The sequence below is a fragment of the Caloenas nicobarica genome, chromosome 3 (assembly GCF_036013445.1).
Source record: "Caloenas nicobarica isolate bCalNic1 chromosome 3, bCalNic1.hap1, whole genome shotgun sequence".
Taxonomy (NCBI): domain Eukaryota; kingdom Metazoa; phylum Chordata; class Aves; order Columbiformes; family Columbidae; genus Caloenas; species Caloenas nicobarica.
Window position 1 is genome coordinate 20,571,783 of NC_088247.1, and position 19,353 is coordinate 20,591,135.

At 38.0% G+C, this 19,353-nt stretch overlaps 1 protein-coding gene across 1 annotated transcript in view; it reads right to left on the reverse strand.

Moving 5' to 3' along the window:
- SNTG2 (syntrophin gamma 2) overlaps positions 1 to 19,353 on the reverse strand; it is a 262,809-nt gene that overhangs the window by 84,506 nt on the left and 158,950 nt on the right. Inside the window, exons 7-8 of the mRNA XM_065632065.1 lie at positions 18,538 to 18,625; positions 11,979 to 12,070 (exon numbers count right to left, since the gene is read on the reverse strand). Of these exons, the coding sequence (XP_065488137.1) occupies positions 11,979 to 12,070; positions 18,538 to 18,625 (180 nt within the window). The remainder of the gene's footprint in view (positions 1 to 11,978; positions 12,071 to 18,537; positions 18,626 to 19,353) is intronic.

Genomic DNA, 19,353 nt, shown 5'->3' on the forward strand with positions numbered 1-19,353 from the left:
TAGAAAATCGACATCACAGCTATTCATTAAATTTGTTAATTGAAGGGGAAAAAATGGCCAAAACCACCTGGTCAAAATCTGTTAACCCCAAAGCTATGATACTACAGTATAGAAAATGGAAACTCTTGAAGAAAATGTGACTTCTCCAGACAATTTCAAAGTTTTCATATTTGAAAAACACATTAGAAAGAGTAATCCATTTGCCTCCCTCTCTCCCCCAGTTCTGGACTACTTATTCCTGCAGAAACCCTACTGCAAGATCTAAACATTGATGACCCAGAACAGGGAAAGGATACAAAAGGGTCAAACTGGTCCAAGTTTCAAATGTCTGTTTCTTACCAAGCCATTTTCTACTAACCAGTTTATGGTAGAGCAGAAAAGTTGTACTGACCCCTCTTTTTCTTCTTAAGGACAAAAGAGGGCATCAATATGGCCATAAGACCATTGCATAGAAACAAAAAACTATCATAGGACCAGCAGTTCATTTTGTTCAGTTTGCCCTAAATGTATTAAAACTTCAATCTGAGACAGATTCTTTGATGTATCCCCTTCTAAACATATGGATAAAAATAACAAGCTGGGGAAGAAGAAAATCAACACAACTTTTGCAAACAGAGGTCACTCCTCCCAGATCTTTTAGAGTTTATCAAAACTGTTAATTAATATGAGAGACCCAATTGCTAAAGCGTACTTGGGTTTCCAAAAACCTTTTGTCCCTCACTAAAGTTTCTTAACTAACTTGTTGTGAAGTAAGACAAAATCCTCACAAATATTAATAAATAATCAGCTAAAATATAGCAAGCAAAACACACCAGTTAAGAACCACTCTTCACTGTGGAGGGGCACTATCAGTGGACTTCCACAATCACATATGCTGTTCAGCATATTGATTAATGATCTGGATAACATGGTGAACACCAGACTGACCAAGTTTGCGATGCACAAGTAATTAAGAATGACAAAAAGAAAACGAAATTGCAAACAGCTCAGAAGAAGGTCATGGTACTGAATGACAGAGATAAAAAGACTGCTAAAAATACAGTAGACAATCGCATAGTAATGCACGTCAGTAAAGACAATATTAAATTTTCCCATACTGTAATGGGATATGAACAGGCAATTAACACTCAAAAATAAGAACTTGCTGTCATGAGAAAAGCATATGTTGAAAGGAATGTAACTCTTTCCACATAAATAACAAATAAACAAAGATTCATTAGACTGAAAAAGAAGCAGCTGAGGGAATTGTATGACAAAGGTATGTCAAAACATAAATAGCAGAAAAAAAGGATTAGGAAATAGTGGTTCACTTGCCCTTTTCATATAAGAAGCAGGCATACTGATTGGAGGTAAAATTCAGTGGGATAAAAACAAAGAAAGAACATATTTTTCTATATCGCAAACTCTAGCTCAGGAGGCTCCTGTGCCAGAAATCATTGGAGGCGCAGCAAATATACCCTATAAATAATTTTACATATTTGCTCTTTTCTTGTATTCTCCTGAGGGCACCTGCTGGGGACAAGCTATTTGGCCACGTGGTCCTTTGGTCTGACCCAATGTACTGAGCTGGCTGACCTTCAAGCCTTCTGTCTGCTAAACAGCTGCTGCTGCTCATGTCGAAAACTCTCCACGCTGTTCTTCAAAGCACTAAAAAAAAATTTAGACATCATCTCTGCAATCACAGCTTTTATCCTCCGGTTCATTTCACACCTTTGGCTTTCCACTCAGACCGTCAACAATGTTGCCAATTAATGCCAATTTGCTTGTAACACCTGTCCATTACGAAATGGATTGAACACAAAAATCTCATTTTTGACAGAACACTGAACAAGAATCAGGTTGTAATGACACATAATCACTACCCACCTGGGACAGCTGTGTACTGTTGACTTGGAGGAGGGTTTGATTCTATATCCCATTAGCAATTATTGACCTATGAAGGACAATGTAGGCAAGTGCTTTGTTGCTTTTTTAAACAACTATATAACAACTCATTATGGGGCAAGCAAGAAGTCTTCCCCTAAGCAGAATGAGTCCAGAAACTCCTCCACTAAATGAGAGGCCAAATCATACATGTCTCTGTAATTAAGTTTCTAGTAAAAACATAGGAAGGAAAGCAAAAGATCACAGCTGGCTGGGACTGTCAACGTCTAATTTTTTTGTGACATATGATTTGAAAAGCCTGGGAAACGCAGTTATTTTACCTTACTTTTTTTAAAAAAACCCCGTCATTGATTCTAAATCTCTGCAAGAAAAATGTCATGTCCTCAGAAGGAAGTGTTTCTGAAGCCTCCCTTGTAATTTAATTTGCAATATCTGCTAGGGCCACACCTTGAAAGCAGTCACAGTGATATTTTAGGTTGACATATCACTCTTTTGTTACACATGGGCTTCAGATAGGTTGAAGCTGGGTTAATTCACTTTTGGAGCCAGAAATACTCAGGGTCATATTTCTCAGCATGCTTAAGCTTGCTTTTAAATATACTTTTCACCTCATATTACAAATACTATCTGGTTTGCAGAAATGCAAGTCTTGCAAAGTCTCCATAGTGGATATAGACCAAGGGAGCAGCAATGTATCTATTGCAAACATTCTCATACTACAATTAAACAAAGAGGCAGCAATAATTGGTACAGTTTATTCTTAAAAGACCAAATCAATTAGTATCAATGATTTCTTCACCTGGAAACAACCTACTTTTTTCCTTCGCTACCACAATGCCTTGCTGTTGTCACCAGCATTGAGAAAATAAAAGAGAGGACAGGAGAACTTCTTATAAAATATCTGAACTTTCAACTGTAAATTTAACCAGTGCAAATGATTTCACAAAAGACTTATTTGTGACTGCCTACCAAAATTCCTTAATTTTTGTAGTTATTTCCTAAATTGAATGCTTGAGGGTTTCAAAAGTGTGGGAAGATATACAGTTGTAAACTTAATTTGTAAAGAATTTATTTTAATTTATGTGAATTAATACATTTAATTAATTGTTATTTTCATGAAGACTGAAAGGTAAAACAATCTAAAAGGAAGTAAAAGGTTAGCAAATGTAGACACTGATCTACAAGAAGGGCTGGAAGGAGGATCTGGAGAACTACAGGTCTGTCAGCCTGACCTCAGTGCTGGGGAAGATTATGGAGCATCTTGAGGGCCATCACATGTCATGTACAGGACAACCAGGTGATCAGGCCCAGCGAGCATGGGTTTATGAAAGGCAGGTCCTGTTTGACCAACCTGATCTCCTTCTATGACAAGGTGACCCACTTAGTGGATGGGGAAAGGCTGTGGATGTTGTCTACCTGGACTTCAGTAAAGCCTTCAACACAGTATCACACAGCAATCTCTTGGAGAAGCTGGCAGCTCATGGCCTGGATGTGTGTACTCTGCGATGGATGAAGAACTGGCTGGATGGCCAGGCCCAAAGAATTGTGGTGAATGGAGCCAAATCCAGTTGGTGGCCAGTCACGAGTGGCGTTCCCCAGGGCTCAGTATTGGGGCCAGTTCTGTTTAATCTATTTATCAATGATTTGGATGAGGAAATTGAGTGCACACTTAGTAAGTTTGCAGAAGACACCAGGAGTGTTGATCTGCTGGAGGGTAGGAAGGCTCTACAGCGGGATCTGGGCTGGCTGGATCGTTGGGCTGAGGCCAATTGTATAAGGTTCAACAAGGCCAAGTGCCGGGTCCTGCATTTGGGTCACAACAACCCCAGGCAGCGCTACAGGCTCGAGGAAGAGTGGCTGGAAAGTGCCTCGGGGAAAAGGACCTGGGGATGTTGATTGACAGCAGCTGAACATGAGCCAGCAGTGTGCCCAGGTGGCCAATAAGGCCAACAGCATCACGGCTTGTATCAGGAATAGTGTGGCCAGCAGGACTAGGGCAGTGATCGTCTGCACGGGTGAGGCCACACCTTGAATCCTGTGTTCAGTTTTGGTTCCCTTACCACAAGACACTGACATGCTGCAGCGCATCCAAAGAAGAGCAACAAAGCTGCATCAGTGAAGGGTCTAGAGAACAAGTCCTGTGCGAAGTGGCTGAGGGAACTTGGGCTGTTTAGCCTGGAGAAAAGGAGGCTGAGAGGAGACCTTATCACTCTCTACAACAAAAGCAGGTTGTAGTGAGGTGCATGTTGGTTTCTTCTCCCAAGTAACAAGCAATAGGATAAGAGGAAATGGCCTGAAGTTGCACCAAGGAAGGTTCAGATTGGATATTAGGAAACATTTCTTCACAGAAAGGGTTGCAAAGCATGGGAACAGGGAAGTGGTAGAGTCACCATCCCTGGAGGCATTTAAAAGACATATAGATGTGGTGCTTCAGGACATGGTTTAGTGGTGGACTTGGCATTGTTAGGTTAAGGGTTGGACTCCTAAGGGTCTTTTACAACCTCTATGATTCTGTGAAATAAGAATCAAGTATGATACCCATTAGGAAAAATATAACTTTTTACTGACCATTTGGAATGTAACAATTTTTTCCTTTAAAGGATTTATTATGTATCATTAAAGTCTTGAGCTTGTTCCATAAAATGGAACCAAATGTCCATAAAAATGTCATAAAATGACCAATGTACAGCTAAGCATTTGCTGATACTTATTGCAGGGACAGACAGAGGCTGTAGACTGGTTGGAGAAGAAAACAAGACTGATCCATTTAGCAGTAAAAGAGTCTTACATTAGCTTACTTCAGTCGCGGAACAACACAATTAACAACTGTTCAGCCGGGAGTAGAGACATGAGTGAAACTCTTGTGATGCCTAGATAAAGAAAAACATTACTGAGATATCTACTGTAAATAGGAGTCAATTAGAGCAGTCAACTTGTCTCAGAATTCAGAGGGATTTAATGACGATATCAAAATACCTGTGCATTCCTTTGATGCAGCATCAATTCAGAAGAGGGTCTGTGTTTATTTATTTTTAATGGAATTCTTAAATGCAGGTGCACAGTTCTGTGACAGCTTTAAGAAGACAGTAATTATCTGGTAAAGTATGCATCACCAAATCATTTAATAGATAAAGGCTCCTATACAGGAAACAAGTTCTTCCAGATGAAATAACAATTTGGACAAGTAACTTGATGTCTTTAAAATTCAGTGAAAGCAGCAACTTTTAATTATCCAGCTTTATTCTACATTATTTTAATTGACAGACATTTAATTAAATGGGAGGAAGGTAAAGCAGCATGTGAAACAAGGATACTACCTCTCCCTTTCTATCACTTAAAAGAAACACTGTTTTGATTCCAATGCTGCATCACATGCATGCTTTTGAAATTTAATGACTGCTCCTGAAGACCTTTAATAATTTTTAATTAAGGGATGGTTTTGCAGACACTGAGCACCTATATGTGATGTTTACATGGAGAGTCTGTATAGCAGTACGTGTTAGGCACCTACACTGCCCTATTCACTGCAGTCGCTATGGATTTAAATCAACGGGTTTACTATTCTACCAGTGAGGAAAAAAATCTTTCAATTATATAAGTTTCTCTAGAAGTGATTCGCAATAGAAATATTAATGAATATTTCATTACAGCTGTGCTGCTAGGTGCTATTACATTATTATTTTTTTAGTGAACCAATAAGGTATAAGCCTGACTAAAATATCTTTAGAAAATACATATGGACTATTTGACAGAACTTTGCACCTTTTTCTTTAATTTGTTTCCCTTGGGCTAGTATGTAATTGGTTCCTGAGTAACCTCAACAACCTTGCCTGGAACACCTTTCCAGATATATTCTTCCTTTGGGAGGCAGAGGACAGGGGCCAGAGTAGTTTATATGAAATCTCAGCACAGAAAGCAGGAAGTAATTATGATTCTTCTCAAACTGTAACAGCAGTCATAAATCAAAACCCAACATTAAAGGTATATAAGGAAAAGAACAGAACAAAATATAATATTGAGGTTATTGGCATAATACTGTAAATGCAAGTGTATCCAAACTTCAGCTGTTACAGAGAGCTTTTGGCAGCCCTTCATATCCACAAATGGGGTGTTCTGTCCTTGCTTAGAAAAATTAGCTCAAGGTTAGGCTTGACTTTCCCTTGTATCACTAACTAGGAGCTCAGTAATTCTCAATTTGTTGCGGGAAGTTGTGGAATGACAGTGGATGCAACTCTGTGGGAGAACTCGTTGACTCAATTTTACTACCATTTTTCACCGTAAGCCGTTTATAGCATGTACCTGAACTGCTGGAGTTCATCTATGCTCATATCAAATCTAGAAACACGTAATCACTATATGCCTCTCTGCTTCCATGTTGATCATTACCAGGGCCTGGTATTTGGAACAGTAATCGAACATTTACTGGGGCAACAGTAGATGGATCTTTCTAGTAAAAAACAAAACCAAAACCAACAAAAACCCTTGCTTTCATTTCTTCTAACACTTCAGATTCCTCATTTAGTCTTCAATCTCATGAATGATACCATATGTATTTCCCTCTAACCAAGGAACTGAGATACTCCCTGCTAACATAGATGAAAGATTGCTGCTCCTTCTGTTCACCATGTTGGAAACAGGTGAGAAATTATCATAATTTTGTTTACTCATACAACAGTTTCAAATTTCTAACTTTTCTTTATAACCTAGCTCTGACCTGAAGTAGTCTATTTTGAACTTTCATAGTCATAGGCAGGAGAATAGATAATAAGAGAAAAAAGAGGGACAGTTTTGTCCAAGAATCAAATGCAAATTTAATTCCTGCACTCCTGAATACCATAGGTCAAACAGAAGAGCACGATTCATTAATAAATAACTCTGTTCCCCAAAACTTACTTTATCTATCTGTGTGAATGAAAGGTACTCAAAGCACTCGGTGCAACCTACAGGGCAACACAACTCTCCCTAAAGCAGATTCCTGGTGACTACTCAGATGAAATGCTGCTGCCTACAATCCAGCAAGTAAACAAAGGGACTCAAAATATTTCAATCTTAAGTGTAATATAAAAAAAAAAAAAAAAAAAAAAAAAAAAAGGAAAGAAATGCATAAGGATAAAGATAATGACTCAATTTCTATCAGAAGCTATAAAAAAGGTAATAAATCGGGACTAAGCCATTTTCTTTTTGCTGCTGCTGGGAACTAAAATGAACAAATTTATAGGAACGGTAAGAAACAATGCATTCACATGAAAGGGCTGTGTATGGGAAAAATAGGTATAACTAAGAAATTAAACCAGATACCTAACAAATGCAAGTTACTGTTTTCTACTTGACATATTATTTCCATTGTGATCCTACTGCACTTTTTTCTGAAAGATAAATAACAGTGCCGTAATTGTTCATCTGACCTTTCTTGGTCTTTGACTTCCTTTCCAGTGGAAACAGACTTGGGCTTAAGCCTCACTTAAAAAAACTGAAGCCGCCTTCTTTGGAGGTGTGTGAATATCAGATTAACTTTCAGTGTTTTAAGTGAATACTTTTAAAACAAGTATCACATGTCATAAAGCAGCAAATGTTGTTCAGTGTTCATTTATTTAGCAGCTAGTAAGACCTTCTTTGTATTTTCAATGCAATATTTTCTTTCACCAGCATTCGTTAAGGCTCTAGGTTGAAAAAAAAATAATCCTAAAACCATATTTGACTTAAACTTTACTGGGAAATTAAACAAGTGTTTAATTTCTGTGCAGAAGAAATGGCCAACCTGATCAATCAGATGTTAAATACGCGAAGAAATAAGTCTGCTGAAAGGATTAGCAGTGACAGTAGGGATCAATACAACTAAAAGATAAGACTTTTAAAGATACTTTTATTCACTTCATTAATGTCACAGTGAAAGTCCCAATCAACTCTAATCAGAATTAGAAAAACACAGCACTTTAGAACAGCTAAATCTAAATTAAACCATTTCAACGCTTAATATAAAAAGCATAACCTTAACAACTCTATAGTAGTGGAGTAGAAAAGTGTTATTTAACTGGCTTTTTCCAGCTTCTACTGCTATGATTTCTGAGAGATGTAATCAGAAAAAGAAAATTTGGATTATTTTTCTCCTGTAGGTGGAAAGGGGACAGTCGTTTCATATTTTATTAATTGAAAAAAAGAAGCACACTTACTTGCAGTGTGTTTATCTCATTTCATAAAGGTTCTCAGCACAGCAGCAGTCCAAAATATTTAAGTGTAGCTAGCTGTGTTCTCTTCAGCAAAGAAATGCAAGACACAGTGATGATTATTTTCATGAGAGTAACCAGTGCTGTACCTCTAAGAGAGCTATTTTTTGTATTTATTACATTAACTACATTTTATGCAAATACATTTCCAAATGACACGCTGTGAATTGAAAGCCAATTTAAAGTTACATTGCTTTCATATTCAGTGAGAAAATAATGGATTTTCTGATCAAGAGTTGGCAGAGTCTATTGATATCACATGCTGAACCGTTCTAATACAAAAGATATTGATCTGAAATCCTGAAACTTTTCTTCTTTAAAGTGAGCTACAGGATGATAAAAATGAAAAGCAAAACTTAAGAATGATCAATAGTGTGTTTATACTGAATTGGAAGACACTACAGCAACATTAGAAAAATAAAACTATTGAAGCTTTCAGATAAAGGTCATTGATTCAATCTCAATTCAATGGTCTGGTCACACACTCCACTAAAGTATCCATCTCAGTTAGAGGGTTCCCACCCTCCTTTCTTGCATCCTCTTCCCTTTTTGCCTTTACACACTAGGGATGGAGTCATATCATTCACTCTGGAACCGAGACTACCACAGACATTAAAGATTTAGCACCCTACTGGTCCCACCAAGAGCAGGGCATCTGTATATTTTCTTTTTTAAAAGCTGTACTTGGTGATGAAGTAGGCAATGTCTTTTTTTAAAGCAAAAAAAATTAAATTTAACAGATGAAACAAAGCCACCAAGGAAAAAGAATATTTTAAAGCAATTTAGAAAATTTTAAGTGCCTGTTTAGTTTCATTTAACCAACTAAATTAAACATACGCTATAAAAATTAAATTACAGTTCTTAAATGACATGAACACACAGAAAATAACTATTTACTCTGTCTCACCACTTACTAGAACATCAGTTTTAGACAATTCAGGGAAGCTGGACTTTTAAACAAATGAAAACCTATTACATTCTGTTTGCATTGTGACTATCATGTTACTCAATGGTGTCCTAAACAGGAATTTGGTTTATTTTCAGTCTCTCTTCTTTTTTTTTTTTCCTAATGCAAATTTCTCCAGAGAACTTGCCTGGAAATCAAAGATATTTGGATATCTAGGAGAGTATCTCTGCAGTATTTTCTTCATAGTTTTGTAGTTAGAACCCTTCAGGTAAACAACTTCTAATCACTACCCTAGAGATGAGCGCCTCTGAACGTTTTATGTTCCCCTCTGAAACTTCATCGTGTTTAATACACCACTTATAAGATACAGATGAATGTATCTGCCACTACCAGTCTCTGTAGCATTTGTCAGTGCCCAAGCACAAAATAATTAGGTGTGAAGAGAACACCTTAGCTCATTTCTCTGTGTTCCAGAGAACCCTCTTAAAGTGCTACACTGCAAACTGCTGAGATATTATAGGGAGAATGTATATAAATCCTCCAGATGATATCATGTCACGCATAACAGATGCTCCACAGCAGAGGTGATGAAGATGTATCTAACAGCGGCAAGCTAGCACCAGAACTGAAAATGGTATAATCATATTAGGCAGAAGCAGCTCGATGTTAACATGGCCAGCTTCACCACAGCATACTCTGTTGTGTCATGTGAATGTTACACCTGAATACAGCATTAGCTCAAGTGTCTCTACGTTATTGTTTTTCAGAACAGAGATGCTGAACGACAGCTTGCTGAAACTGCCATAACAGTAATTCCTTACCTCTCATTCCACTACATTGTGTGCTTTTTGGAGCAGCATTTCCAGGCATAAATATCCCTGTACTATATAATATGGCATGGATCTGACTGTGGTCAGGAAGGTACATACAACTACAACACAATCTTACAAGACATAATATTCCAAGTAAGCCAGATCTCCCCTACCAAGGTGACATTAAAAAGGGATTTAAATATCCTTAGCCTTACTGGGCAATACCATCATAGGTAATGCCAGTTCTGCTCTTCCCTTAGCAGAAAAATGAAAAAATTGAATGAAAAAAGAAGTAGGAGGACTCAGTAGCTGGTAGTTGAAACACATTTTTAACCACTTTTGAAGATCTGATCACAGCCCTGTTTCACTCACAGCTTAGTTTGATAAAAGTTTGACCACATACCTCCAGCGGGCCATCTCAAAAGCCAGTCATTCCTGCTCAGAATACTTAAAGTCTTGCTTTGGCATTTCACAGCAAGAATCTGGCAATTTTTCATTTTGTTTCCTATGAAGGGAGATCATGAACTAGGCTAGATAAAAGGTGGACATAGTGTCTGGTGCATAGCTCCTCATGTGACTTTATGTCGAGTTTCAGAAAAATTAAGTGCTGTATAAAAACAAGTTAGTATCTTAGTATTCTCCTTTTTTATTTTCTGGTTTTCCACTTATATTTCAAGCTTATGCAGAGTCATCTGTGTGCTACCTTGGAAACTAACTCTAAATTACTCTGTTACAAGTCTACAAAACTCCAACTACTTATTTATGTTTTTATAATGCATAGAATTCAAAGTGTGCAATTCCCACAGTACACTCATAATGATTACTGAAAGTTATTATGGCACACTCATTCTAGCACTAAATTAATAGGCATTAATTTACTAAAGCATGCTAATGCAATCACAGGCAATAATCTGTCCACAACACTCTTCTTGTAATGTAAGCCTTTTGCAGAAAGGACTTTGTTTGTCTGCAGAGCATGTGGTAGACAGGCATTACAGAATGCTGCACCCTGAGGACAGGTTGGGGTTCTTTAGTAAGACAACAATACAAAGTAAAGAAAGGTAATAATTATCTAGATCATTAAAAACAAATAAACATGGAACTGTCTGTACTTATGCTCAGTTTTGACCCCAAGTGCTAAGGTACAGGTAGCAGCACTGAACAGCATATTTCTATTTAATTATTTATATAAATAATATATTATCATATCTATATATATCAGATGAAAACAAGCCTTAAAGATTAGTTTAGAGAGACAGTGCTAAAAAAAGTGCAAAGCTTGGGAGAAGTGCTGTAAGCAGCAGACACTGACATTGCTGGATGAGTAGGAAAGAAAAGGAAAAACAGAGGAGAGGAGAAGCCTTCACTCCATTCACTGGGCATTCCTTCCGTAAGATCTAATATCCAGCTGAAGGACTACAGCAGCAATTTGTTAGGAGTTAAACAAATTTTGATCATGAAGGTTCATGTCCTTGTACGGCTAGTATGTACATCGCCAATCTTCATTTTTAAAAGAGCAACATTGTGACCTCCTAAGACATCATATCTTTGTTGGTTTGGGTGACTAGTATTTTTCCTGAAGAAATGATATTTTTTTCCCCCCACAATGCTGCAACTAACTCAGTCACAGCTGTTCACCACAGAAAAAAGAACTGAATATCCTCTGGATTAAAGAAACAGACTTTTTTTTTCCTTGAGTCTGATTTCGCATTTTATTTCTTTCGCTTTTTCCCCCTTTCTATGAAAGTTTGCTTCAATAATTCAACTTTATGTTATTTTCTGAATTCCACATACACTTCAGCATCTCTAACTGGACTTAATTCAACAGTACAATACTACAATTCAACAAAGAATGACAAAAGTTCACATGAATCCATGCCTAAATATTTATTAAATCTTATTGTGCTCACTCCTACAAGCTTCTCAGTTGTCTCAGAGTGAGAACCTGGCAGCCCAGGGCCCCGTATTGGTTACATTGTAGGTATAGATTTTTACAGTATATGAACTTAAAAATCAATTAAACAAACAAACAAGCAAACAAGAGCAACAAAAAATTAGGGTAGCCTTACAGTTCTACACCAGAATTTGAAGCTCCAAATGGGAACAGGACTCACATAGCTTACACCATGTCTTTATTATTCATTTGCTTACAGTGTTAGTTGAGTTTCCATTTAAATGTAAGCCACTGTCAAAGAGAGGTGATGAAGCTCCACTGCTGTGATCACTGGATGGTCCAGGGGAACCTGGAAGTAGAGATCATGAAAAATAATTGCTTGTGTTAAAAATATATGTATCAGGCAATATCTATTCCAGCTGTAAAACATGGGGACAATTTTTAATATAAATCACTAAACTAAACCAGAAGTACTACTTGCACTTTAGAATGACAGCCAAGAAAATGTCCATATGCTGTACTTTATGTCTAAAAAGAAAAAAAGGTAGCTAGATGCTATTTATAGAGGCTGCACTCATGGGAACTACTTGTATGCTTAACTGCTTGCAGGATTAAGCCTTTTTTTCACTAAGAATGAGCTATTCAAAAACAAGTAAGAAATTAAGTTATACTAATCTCTTAATTTAATGAATAAATTTCCCAGTGACTGTTGAAAGTCTCACCTTAGAGTATAACCATGGACTGTATTTATAAACAAAACTAATAAGAAACTCTCAGGCAAGTACTAACTGTGCACATACATACACTTCATTAATGGATACACCTTTTTCTTAAAATGCCAGTTATTTTCAAGAATGATGCACCTTCTCAAAATGAGAAATTAAAAGCAAACCGTTATCATGAAATGCTGATACAATGTTAATATGTTAAGATTACACAGTTATATTCTTCAAGATGTCTCTTCCTTTAGCAGTTATGCATCATGATCGTGCTTTAGTAGTTAAAGTGACTCCAGGAAAGCTTAATACTTTTGTAACACACAATAATGGAAACAGGACAAAGTCACATCATTGTATAATTTTTGCTTAAATGTAAAGTGTTAACATATAGCACCAATAATATACAATTACTGTCAGACAGTACTTGGTCTTATCAATAAAGCACATAAAATCTATTTCACAGCATTACATTCATCATCACAGAAAACTCATTTTTCCATCTAAAGAAGTTACCTGAAATTGTCCGTAAATCATTTCACATTAATAGGTCTGTCAAGTCTAACATCACAAAAGTCAAAAAGTCATTCTTAATCATATATTTTTGTACATATCTATTTGATGTATCCAGAAGATTTAGCAAAATGGAACTTAATTCAACAAAAGCTCATTTTCTCCATAACAAACCTCTGTCAGTTCAGTGCTGAGGTCTCAGAATTATACCCCGAATTTTGAAGTTTCTGCATGTTTTCATTTGCAGTCCTTTCTGTGCAGGATTAGATGATGTCAGCAGAAGGAACCACAATGCTTTGCTTGCCTGCATCTAAACCAAGCGCTGCCTTTAGTAACTAGCTACAACATTTTGTAGGGACTAGATACATACAGTAGACTGCAAAAATATATGTTAATACTCATAGATGAGCAGAGTGACTTGCTGGAACAAGAGATAATTTCAATTTTTTAAAAAATAAATATAATGAAATAAAAAAGCTGGCATTAAATTCTCCACTGAAGAGTCTGCCTGTTAGGGAATGCCATTGTCTCTGGCAGTAGACAGCTATGACAACTCCTTGAGTCAGTCAGATTCTTAAAATGGAATTATCCCACCTCCTCAGTAATTTGAGCATATCAAATGACATGAATTTAGGTATTTTCAAATCTCTAAATCCAAGTTTAATCCCAATACAAAATACTACATTAGAATTTTTTTTTTTTTTAAGTAGAGAAAACTGGCATCCATTGCATGGGAAAGCTAAGAATAAAAGGTTAAGAACAAATTTCCCTCCTCCCACAGTGTCTCTGCAGATTTGATTTTCCATTCAGCAGCTTTCTTTGGTTTTCTGAGTCACAACTAATGACAGAACTCCTCTCAGGTTGCACCTCCACGACTTGATTTCAAGCAGCTTCTCCGGTCTTTTAGTCTGCTCCCTGCCTATGCTGCCTCAATCACTCCTGGACTTCTCCTTCATGGCCTTGTTCAGCATTTTAGAAGTTCCCCCTGTATACGCTCAACATGATGCAAAATATACTAACATAAAGTAAATCTTGTACTATCTGATACCACAGCCCTTGCCCAAGTAGATGAGACTCCAAATCAAGTGTTAGGTACCAGTCAAAACTTGGGAACATTAATTTGAGAAAGACTATCAAAATAAAGTGTTTATGTAAAATAAAACATCAGCAACAGGCAACTCCATCCTCCATGACCACAATACAGTATCCTAATGGGTACTGAAGCTAGAAAAAAAGGTATTTGGTATGTTGTGAGATTTCCAGCAATCATTATTGCCTAGCTGTCCTCTTAGCCCACCCAAATCACAGTTAGACAGCCAGCCTTATGAGAAATGCAAATCTATACTATGACAGGCATCATCTGTTTAATTTGCTTATTCTCAGCTGTGGCATTTTTGTTCTTTTGAGAAGGCTGGGCCAGGAAGGGTCCTGTGGGAGAGGAGAAGATCTTTGCCTGATCTTTACCTGAGCAATAGCTGATATGCTCAGAAGAAAAACAACTTAACCTGTAAGGTGAGAACGGGTCAGAAGGAGAGAGGTAGCAAGGATATAGGAGTCTGCAGTTCACAAAGAGACTTAGATGCCCCCAGGGGTAGGAAGAAAAAGACAGGCAGAACTCCAAGGTGAGGGAAAGAAACACTGTAAGGATCACAGGGGATTTTGCTGTGCTAGCAGTCACTCATGAAATCACTAAGCTAGCTGACACTAAATCTAAAGCAAGAACGCATTTGCAGTGGTACAGGTAGGAGTTGCTTATCAATCCTTTTATATTCTTTTTGACAGAATCACTGAGATTTTTCAATTTAAAAAGTTAGGTATTCTACCACTTATTTTAATGAAGCCTGGATTTTATTTTTAACTTCAAAAGCCTATAAGCTTTCTAGACCTAGAAAGGTCTCTATTAAAGTTCTAGTCAATTTGGAGTCCCACCAATGAGTAGTTGTTTACTTCAGCCAGTGAATTACACTAAATCTCTAAATAACAAACAAAAACTCCACAACAAAGGACAGCGGATCAATGTACAGAAAGTAGTTAGCAAGACTTTACCCTTTACAACAATTTGTCTTATGGTCAACATTGCTGAATGATACAGGAGATCTCTTGTACATAAATAAAATCTCATTTATCTAACCTTCTAATTATGTCATAGACAACCTCCAGTAGACAAAATGCCCATTTCAGAACCACAAAATTAAAATCAAAGGAAAGACTCCTGGTGATTTTTAATTACAAGCTTTGCAATTCAGAATATTCTGATAATTGGGTATAACTATCCAAAAGAAAAATTCTGAATAGAGCCTGTTTTAGCATAAAATGTCATGAAGACTCCTCCTAGCAGCAGTGAATCTTATCTTAAAAGGTCCTAAAAGCCCTGCTCAGTTCTGGTGTGGGTAATGGACTTAGTTCCAAAGAATCCTTAATGACTATACCCAAGAGCCGATATCATAATTATTCTGTAACAGGCTAACAAGTAACCCTCATAGCCACTAATAACTTCCTGACTCAGCTCCAAAAGCCAAATTCCTTCGATTTCCAGAAACACAAATCTATCCTCTCTCTAGCTGACAGTGACCTTAGAGCAAACCACAAGCCACGAATGAAGAATCAACCTAGCCATGGAGCCAAACAACCTAGTGGATGACCCTCCTGGCCCATGCTAACTTCTGATCCAGGCTTGACAGTTTTTCGAGAAAGAAGTATTTGCCCTATGCAAAATTTTGCCAAGCATTCTGCAGTAAGTTATAAAATTGCTTATCAAATTCCTGTGGCAGAGAATACTTTCTGGCATAATTTAATTTACTGTTATGGACAGACTCTCTCTACTAATGGCCCAGCATTCCAGGCAGCTGTGAAAGAGACGAGGGTCCATGCTGGCACACCACCCTGCGTTAGGGCCCCCTCCAAACAGGAACGAGCTATCCTGGTCTCATCCTTAAATCACAGAATCACAGAATGTCCTGAGTTGGAAGGGACCCATGAGGATCATTGAGTCCAGCTCCTGTCCCTGCATATGACAGCCCCACAGCTCACACCATGTGTCTAAGGGTGTTGTCCAGTCTCTTCTTGAACACTGTCAGGCTGGGGGCCATGACACCTCCCTGGGGAGCCTGTTCCAGTGCTCCACCACCCTCTGGAATCAGTATCCATGCCTAAACCCATGCCAAATCCTATATTTGTTGTTCACAATCCATGAAAGTGTGAAGCAACCAGAAAATGTGGTGAGAACTGTAGGCAGATATTTCTCTGTTGTGACATTGTGTTTTTGTTAGCCATAGCAAGAGATAGAGTAGGGAAGGAAGAGGTACCAAAGGAAGCAGCAGAGGTAGATGCTATTCCTGACGATGTACTTACAAGAAACAGTAATAATACTGGTTAAGAGGAAGAGACAGTATGGTTGCATCTGAAGTGAACACACCTAAAACTGTCAGCATAGCAGCTGGTCTGACTGAATGCTTGAAGGTAGGGGACAATGTGCCTGAGTCTTCTGGAATGCTAGGAAACACCAAGATACTTCAGATTTATGCATGTATGAACTTCAATCTTGCCTGCAGTGTGAGTTGGGAAGTACTTTATTGTGTAGTAAAATTGCTACTTAGCTTGTTATATGTGCCACTGATGCTTCATGACTGGAATTCCCTTTTGTGTATGGGCTTGCAAAAAGCTTTTTTTGAAATCGGGTGCTTTGTCCCACCATTGCTGTTCTCCTTAACTTCAGTGTATGGTCGGAAACCAGACCTATTTTCCATAATTTTCTACACTTTATTTGCTTATTTCCTCACCACAAGAATAAGTATTTATGTCAAGTCACCACAGATCATGTCACTCCTTGAGCTTGATTTCAGCCTGTATTGGGTGGCTGCACAGTTCTGAAGAAGGGTCATTTCTTAAGTTCCTCAGCTGCCTGATCATACTTAGTAAGTTCTTTTGTTAAGCATGTACTATAGGACTGAAGGTGTGGGATCACGCATGGGACTGGGTAGGGCAGTATAATGCTTGCCAAAGATCTCAAGCTCCGTGTGAAGGAAGCAAGTCTAATAAGCTGCCCAAAATGAGCAGTTTGAATCCAAAATGTCTCTTTCATTTAAGAAGTATTGCTTCTCTGCTGTTATGGTTGATAGTCTGTGATAGCTTGTCTATAAGGGCACTGTTTACACTATTCCAAACAGGTTTTCTTTGAACAACAGTAATCAGAGGTAGACTGCAAACAGTGCTAGCTGGGCACAGGCCATGAAAAAGGCCCTTTGAAAGAGAACAGAGGTTTTTCTAAGGTGAAAGTTCCTAGTTCAAGTTTTCATCGAAGCTATTTACCTAAAGAAGTTTTGCACACACCTCTGGTCACATGGAGATAAAGGATGATCTGGTCTCCCTGCTAATCACTGCTTTCTCTTTCCACAAATAGCACTTTATGGAAGCAGTGACATGATCTCAGCTTCCCAGACAGGAATGGCTGCAGTGCCTCTTGGTGAGAAAGGCAACACAGGAGTCAGCTAAACTCCTGCCTATGATGGATGTACCATGACCGAGTTCAGAGAAGGGCAATGACACCCTTGAAGGGTCTGGAGCACAACACTTATGAGGACCAGCTGAGGGAACGGAGGTTGTTTAGCCTGGGGAAAAGGAGGCTGAGGGGAGACCTTATTGCTGTCTACATCTACCTGGAAGGAGGTTGTAGCGTGGAGGGTGTTGGTCTCTTCTCCCAAGTAGCAAGGGATAGGACAAGAGGAAATGGCCTCAAGTTGTGCCAGGGAAGGTTTAGATTGGATATTAGGAAAAATTTCTTCATGGAAAGGGTTGTCAGGCATTGGAACAGGCTGCCCAGGGAAGTGGTGGAGTCACCATCCCTGGAGGTGTTTAAAAAAATGTATAGATGAGGTTGTTAGGGATGTGGTTTAGTGACAGTGTTAGGTTAACAGTTGGACTCGATGATCTTAAAAGTCTTTTCCAACCAAAATTATTCTATGATTCTGATATTCTAAGAGGGCACCAATATTCCCAGACCTGTGTGAGCTCCTTGTGAAGGTGGCAGCTGTCTCACACAGAGCACTGTGGCGGGTTCACCGTGGCTGGACGCCAGGTGTCTACCAAGGCTGCTCTACCACTCCCCCTCCTCAGCTGGACAGGAGAGAGAAAATATCATGAAAGGCTTGTGGGTCAAGACAAGGACAGGGAGAGATCACTCACCAATTACCATCATGGGCAAAACATACTCAGCTCAGGGAATTAATTTTATTATTGTGATCCATTTGTTTGTAAGTGTCCTGAAAATACTTTTCAGTGTGAATGCATGATTCAGATGTTTGCAAATGCTATTTTTTGTGTTTAGGCAAAGCTTCTGTAGAAAAAACCTTCATATATCACCCATGATTGTACTGCATTTTAATGAGTTTTTCAATTTTTTTTTAAAAACTATACAGAAGTAGTCATGCAGTATACATTAGATTCTTATATGTTAAGCACTAAAGCACACAATTTTCTATTTCTTCCTGTAAAACACTCAAAGATTGAGTTCCTATTTCTGTCACTGACATCTTATGAGAATACTGCAAAGAAGAAAACAAATTACTCCTATCCGTTAATTTCCTCTTACCTAATGGGAGCTTTAAAAATGATGGAGCATCCCTGAGGTACTGAACAGTGATGGTAACTTCATCGCCAGCGTTTCGCAGTAGGTGTACCTGTCAGTGTGACAAATAACAGCTACTTTAAACCAAAGAACCACCAGTCATGGAAAGCACATTAATAGAGATGTTGATTTCATTGTAAGTAATCTATAATAAATTCAGTATGAACATTTCTGACTGGGAACTAAAAATATCTTGAGGGTCAAGCCACACCAACAATAGGTAAGAGTGAGACCAATGGAACAACTTGAATAAGTAATTTGACAGGCAATCTGATTTTATATAACAGCTGAACACAGCTTCTGCAAACAAATTGATTTTATAAAACTGGCATAGGGTAGTAGAGAAATACGTGTTTATGTAGATATAATGCATTAATTCTGTGTGTATACATATAAGCAGACACATAAATACATATTAATGTACCATACATATCTAGATCTTAAGTATTTGTTTTGATTCAGTTGAGTGATGCATTAAGTACATTTCTCTTTCAAATATAGTTTTTATTTTTGTTACTGTCTTCATTATCTGTGAGTATTTGCTAACCAGAAGGGAACACATATACACACACCTATGCATTATAGACATATGTCCGAAAACATCAGAATTTAATTAAAGGCATAGCGCACTGCTGCACAAGGAGCTTTTTTAAACGCAGAGCTTCAAACAACATATTTGACGGAACTCAGTTCCTACCACAGGGCAGAAGTATTCCCCAGCTTCATATCCATGATGCTCAGGAAACTGGTATTGCGTTTGGTTTGTGTATGGCCACACGC